General features: G+C 38.7%; 1 protein-coding gene across 1 annotated transcript; it reads left to right on the plus strand.

The window, feature by feature from the left end:
* The first annotated feature begins 232 nt into the window (after nucleotides 1–232).
* On the plus strand, nucleotides 233–1,139 carry LOC145983844 (histone-lysine N-methyltransferase SETMAR-like). Its single transcript, XM_083116889.1, has 2 exons — nucleotides 233–572; nucleotides 835–1,139. Exons 1-2 carry the CDS (start codon nucleotides 233–235, stop codon nucleotides 1,137–1,139), a joined length of 645 nt encoding a protein of 214 aa, XP_082973015.1.
* The last annotated feature ends 5,765 nt before the right edge of the window (nucleotides 1,140–6,904 follow it).

The raw sequence follows: 6,904 nt of genomic DNA on the forward strand, positions 1-6,904 counted from the left end.
GCTTTTGCTTTATTGTGAGATGGAGGAATTGGTTGTGTAATGTATTTACCAGGTATCCAAAAAAGTTTGTGCTGCTGGAACGAAAAGTAAAAGTCAAACGTCATGTGTCGGTAATCCTGTCTGGATGACGTTAAAAATTTACATTCCCGGCAACCATCAGTCATTGCAGAGTTGGGAGGCGTGTCGGTCGCATAGACAGCAAGTCTGTAGGAACTACAATCCTGAAGGGAACATGTCAGTATCAAAAGACATTTTACGGCCGTGTTTACTGTATGAGTTCAAATTGGGCAGCAATGCTGCAGCCGCTGCTCGAAAGATATGCTCGGCATTTGGAGAGGCATCACTGAGTGAGCGCACAGCGCGAAAGTGCTTCAGTCGATTTGCATTGGGCGATGAGAGCCTCCAGGACAAGCCTCGAGCTGGACGCCCCGCCACTATCGACGAAGCCCTGCTGAAGGAAACCGTCGAGCGTGATCCACAGCAAACGTGTAAAGAACTTGCACAAGGGTTTGGAGTGTCAGAGGAAACCATTCGATATCATCTGCACAACCTTGGGAAGACTTGGAAGCTCAGTAAGTGGGTTCCTCACATTTTGTCCGAGGAAAACAAATGCCAGCGGCTCACCATTTGCGCATCATTGCTGTCACGCCACAAGAAAGCCCCATTCCTGGACCAGATATTGACATGTGACGAGAAATGGCTGTTATACAGTAACCGCAAAAGAAAACATCATTGGTCATCCCCTGGTTCTGTTGCATTGACCCCCAAAGAAAACATTCATCAACATCTGTGTTTGGTGGACCAGCTCTGGTGTTGTGCACTTTGAATTGCTAGAACATGGCAAAACCATCACATCCGAGGTGTACTCGTCCCAGTTGCAAAGGGTTGCAGTTGCACTGCATCTGAAGCAGCCAGCACTAGTCAACAGGAAAGGAGTGATCCTTCTTCAACACAACGCTAGACCTCATACGGCGAACGCGACCAAGGAGGTAATCAACACACTTGGTTGGGAAATTTTACCTTATTCCTCCTTACTCCCAGGACATTGCCTCATCCGACTTTCACTTGTTTTTGGGCCATGGATAACCATTTGCGTGTGCAACAGTTCCGAAACAGAGATGATGTCACTCAGGTCATAGGACAATTTTTTGCTTCTAGGGACCAGAACTTTTACAAACGCGGGATTTATAAGCTTGTATCTCGTTGGGAACATGTAATTGAAGCTGAAGGAGCTTATTTTACTGAATAAAACACATTTGTCAGGAATTACAGTGTCTTTATTTCTCACTGCAATATACGGCATGAACTTTTTTGGATACCTGGTAAATAATATAACTTGTATATAATATGTATTAAATAAACTTTGAATACGTACACATTGTCCACGTCACTCCACGCTGCATACATGTGAAACATATATCGTGTATGAAAGTTACGTTAATGTAAAAAGAATTATATTTTGAATGCATTTCTGAAGCATTTTCTGTCTTTCAAAAATAGTTTATGTGCTGTTCTAAGTTATTAATGTAATGTGAAATTGAACGTGTTAAAAAAAAAAAAATTCAAATCGTTTGTTCGAATACAAATGCTTTAGCACAAACTTCTATCCACTTTTTGCGTAATTTACGAGGGTAATAACGTCTTTGATCCTACCAATACTAATAGTAATAATAATGTTTGTCCTAGGTTTAAATCCCGGCTTGGGCTTGGATGTTTGCTAGTATCTATTTATCATTTACATCATATGCCATCACTCATCCCCATCTTCATAAATTAGGCAAAAGTGGCACAAAAAGCGAAGTAAAATAAAGCAAATCAATAATAATAATGTTATAATAACATTATTATTATTATTGGTACGTTTATCATGGTACTTGCCCCCACCCCCCCCAAGACGACAATTTTTCGTTGCGCCTCTGCATTATACCGCGTTTGTTACAACCTGTCCCCTTTCCCGCGCTAGGGAGCGCTCGACAGTTTCGGTGCCAATGAGAAACGAGGAAAAAATCGTCTGCTGGGCAGCGAGGAGCGAATGGAAGCCAGAAGAGAGTCGCTTACGTAGATGCTGTTGCGACGTTGCGTATTTTAATTGGCTGCCTGGCTTTGACTTTCCCCAGCACCGAGAAAAGCCAGGGAGCAACTAGCGCGGGAACCGGGACAGGTTGTAACAAACACGGTATAGGGGGCATCATTGTTTTATTTATATCGTCTTGTTTTACATGTCAAAGTTAAGGCTGTGGAGGATCCTGACCATATTTACGCAATTTTTGAATATGGAAGTTAGTAGTCTACATTGAAATATTTAAAAAAAGAAGAAAAGGAATATAAGTATTACAAAGGTATAAATAATAGAAGGAATTACATATAAGAATAGGAATTTAACCTATACACGAGCGTACACACACACAAACAAACGTACGTGCGTACATGTAAACTTAGCAACATTACACTTTGGCTACAAGCGAGAGTAGCCAACTTTGAGTTGGTCCTTCCACTAGACGAAAAATGCTGCGGTGAGAGGTTTTCAATTTCACACTTTCCATGAACTTAGACACTATAAACCGCTATTATAATACACAATCAAACAGAAATAATAAATTGGAAAAAGAGCCTTGAGGAATTTTTACGATTCTGCTTGTTCGACTTCAAATTAGAGGGGTTTGAAACACTGAATACAGTTTATCTCCACCTGGAGGATATCGCCATAAGTTTGTGCAGAAAGAAGCAAATTTGTGAGGAGTTTATGCGACATTTTATTTACAATAGCTTGCATAATATCGAACAGTTCTCAAAAAATAATATTTTTCACGACTTGTCGTAAAAATGTGCTTGGAACAAAGAAAGGTGGGAGTTTTCATAAACGTCAACATGTTTTTAAGGGTATTACGTCATGAAGTTAACGTAGAGCAGTTGGTTACACCCTGCTTTCCTTATTTTTCATCAAGCGTGAAAGGTTGCGGGTTCAAATCCCACCCTCTCCTCATATTTTTTTTTTGCTGAACAGAGACCATTGATATTAGAATATTAAAAAAATAAATCCAATGCACACTTGAGGGACGTCCCTTTAGATTTCTTGACATGGTCCTTTTAGCAAATTCACTATGAATAGGAAATACGGTCAATGGAAAAGCATAATATCATTCTTAACTGAAATGTTTGGCAATGGATTAAAATACTTTGTGTGAAGACTTCTTTGAGGTTCTTTTTCTGGACACTATTATCTCTTTAATCTGTGGTTTTAAAGTAAAATTAGTCACAATATTAAATGATGATATACTCTGGTGTACACGAAGCAGTACTGTATTTTCGGATGCTGGCCGACTACAGTATCGTATAGTGGAACCACAAACAAAACAACCTGCACAGACCCTGCAACTCCTGCGAGGAGGAGCGGGGGAGAGTGGACCATGCTTCCTTATGGCCCGAGCCGAAGGAAGAAGGGAAAGCTGACTGTTCGTCACAAGGTTTTTTCCTTGTGGTCGATCTATAGAAGGCCCACTCTGAAAGAAGATGTATTGGTTGATTTGGTGTTTTAAGTCAACTTTATGCACATATGATTAAAAACTGTTTCCTGTGAATTATTGAAAAAACTGGACCGAAACTAAGTTAATACATGTATATCTTTTCATTTATTAGCACACACGCACTGTATATATTTTGTCATCTGTTTTCTTTTTGTGATTTTCTTTGTGTAGTAATAGTTTTTCTTTATAGTTTCTTTTATGTTATTTTACTTATGTAGTGTCTTATAATCTTCATGTATAATAATGTACCTAGGTACTTTGCTAAATTTTTCTTTGTCGGGTTAGGTGGTAGATCAGCATTTGCTGAACCTCGCCCAAGAATAAAGACCATTGAATTGAATTGAATCGGGACTGGACCTACAGTTTAAAGTGGGATCCGAACCTCTGTGCAATGAGCCTCCACCTGATATTAATACGGGGACACCTTGATTACAACATGCTGTTTAAGAACATGTATTTATGATATATTAATTCTTAATGTGTGTTAACATAGCTTTTGACAGCTAAATGAAAAGAAAGGTCTTGCCAAAAATCGTTCCAATCACTGAAAAATCAAGAAGATGAGTAGAAACATTTCCGAGGTATGCATCGCATAAATATTTACAGTGATTTAATGTAATCTTATATTACATTATTACAACACTTCGCACTATGTAAATAACAATAATAAAAAAAAAAGGAATCATTAGTGGGTGCGATTTGAACCTACGATGTTTCGTTCTTGACAAGAAAAGCCAAACGAGACGATCGCTTAACCAACTGCTCCAGGGGAATACTAACGTGAAACCTTGTAAAACAAGTTGCTCTAAGTTGAAATAACATTTTGCCGGAGTTCCGAACCATGTTTCACCACAGATAAGGGAAAAGACTCACTTTGTAGAATCGTCCGGTATTATGCAATTTATCTTTACTGTAATTTTGCCTAAAATCGAGAGAAATTTGCTTCGTTGCATTGATATGTGATTTCAATTCTCTCCAGGTGGTGGAGAACAAGTTCAGTGTTTCCAACTGCACATAAATTCCCCTATTTTCTATTTCAGAACGAATAGTCTTAAAAAAAAATCAAGATTTCTATTTGCGATTTATGATTTTTGTTTAATTGCGTATTATATTACTGGTTTAGGGTTTCTAACTTCATGGAATGTGAAAGAATGAAAGAAATTCACAAAAGCGTTTTCGTTTCGAAAGAATAACTGTTGCTAAGTTAGATACTATTTGTGGACTCTGAAGCGCTATGTTGCCAAATTTAAAAATTCAGGACTTTGAATTTTTTCAGGGTGGTCAATTAAGATGTTGCGAAGAGTACGTAATCCATTGCCAAACATTTCAGTTAAGAATGATATGCTTTTCCATTGACCGTATTTTCGATTCATAGTGAATTTGCTAAAATGACATGTCAAGAAACCTAAATATGTAAGTTTTACTAGTAAATGCATTTAAAATGCACGAAACAACGGGAGGAGAAAAATAAACCTCAAAAATAAGTAAGAAATGCAACAAAAACTGTTAAGAATACTGACAAATAAACTAAAAGCTGAAAAATGCAAGAGAAGTTTAAAATAGAAAGTGTTTTCATGCTCTAACTGAAGGAAAACGGACATGATATCAGGTTTGGCATTGTTTTTAAGGGTCAGAAAAAAAGTTGATTTTTCTTCAACTTCCGGACCCTAATTACTAATTATGACCATTGAAAAAGTTGGAGGGAAGGAGTCGGCTTACTTAAATTTTTCTTGCTGAGGGATCGTATCGTCCCATATCTCCACTTTCTAATACAGAAAAAAATCAAGTTCATATTTCGAAAATGACTTGGAGTTTTCCACCACGAAAATATGTTTTTATAGTTTGAAGTTCGTTAGTATTATCTTGCAGGGTTTCCATTGTTTTATTTTCACACATATTTTATATTTCATACTTTGAATATCCCTTTCCTCTCTCTTTTCATACAGTCTTTGGGAAAAAGCTGAAGTTTCTTGGCAACTGGGTTCTGGTTCAAATTAGTCCTTTTCGCTCTCCTGTTCCTATCTTAAACAAATAACAAAATACTTCGTAACTAAACAATTGCTTGTTCAAAACACGGAATTTTTACACAATTTACAAAATATGACAAAACACCAATAGACATGTTCATCATCTTTCCCTTTCATCGTTTGTCGATTTTTTCTGAATTCCTTTCCTCATGAAAATTGCCATGAATTGTGTTCTTCAAACTGGTAGCTAATCATAACATGACCTACCTGGAAGAAAGGTAGCGTGCTTGATTCTCACGAGGGAGGTCGTAGGTTCGATTCTCCACCTAGGCAGGAGTTTATCGTTGGATGTAAAGTATATCCACCATGCTAAGAAGTTAACATTGGTCTCTGTATTTCAGGAGGTGGAAGGAAATAGTAAGAGAAAGTTGTTTCGATGATAGGAGGAAGTCGCATGCCACGTGGAATGCGCAGAATCAAGTTACATAGAGCTAAGTCTGTAATGGTGGTATCGAATATTGCAAAGTTAGTGGGGAAACTTTGTTATATCTTATACTCGTATTTTATGTTCAAAGAAGACAAACATTTTAGATACAAAGGCAGTGACGAATTAACGATCATTATGAGGTTTTGAATTTTTTGTTTGTCACTCTCTATATAAATACTTATTAGTAGTTTCTTATCGAATCGGCCTCCGTCGCAATAACCATTTACTTATGTTAATTGGCGATTTACCAGGGACGTCGTTAGGGGGTGGCACGCGGGGGCACTGGCCCCGGGAAACTGTTCTGTATTTGCTGGAAATTTTACTTTGATGACAAATATTGCAAAATAATTCTTCAGGAAATTTTGTTTAAAGTTTGAAACAATTCTTCAATTTTCAATAGCACGAACCCAAGCAAGGCATTTCTTTCTTATTTCCCTATTTCTTGCTTGTTGAACACAAACAAATGTATTGGCAGAGGATGTAGTTAATGGTTTTGTGGCCCGCCCCGGTCAGGGAAGTCTGAGACCTATTGAAAATGCACTTTTCCTCCCTGCTGCACACCAGATCCAGGATCCCCCCAAAACCCGCACTTTCTCTTCATCTGGCCCTGCACTGGCAACATGGGCGCCGAAAGGACGACACAAACAGGAAGATTTAACTACGGGCAGAGGCCTGCACAAGACCCGGAGAAAACCCGTCTGCGAGGAGGCGCGCCTACAATAATATGCAACACGCACATCAAGCCCAGGTGTTCGACATCGCGCAAGCGAGCTTCACGTCACAATGTTGCACAGGCTTCGATGCCTGCCAGGTTTTTCTATTACCCGGGTCTTAAGAAGACCCGTGAGACTCGATGTAGTTCTTGCAGGTAGACGGCGAGCACTACTGTCAGTGTTGCCAACGGCCATTATATTTCACTACGCATG

This window comes from Lepisma saccharinum, chromosome 2 (genome assembly GCF_977018435.1).
Source record: "Lepisma saccharinum chromosome 2, izLepSacc3.1, whole genome shotgun sequence".
Taxonomy (NCBI): Eukaryota; Metazoa; Arthropoda; class Insecta; order Zygentoma; family Lepismatidae; genus Lepisma; species Lepisma saccharinum.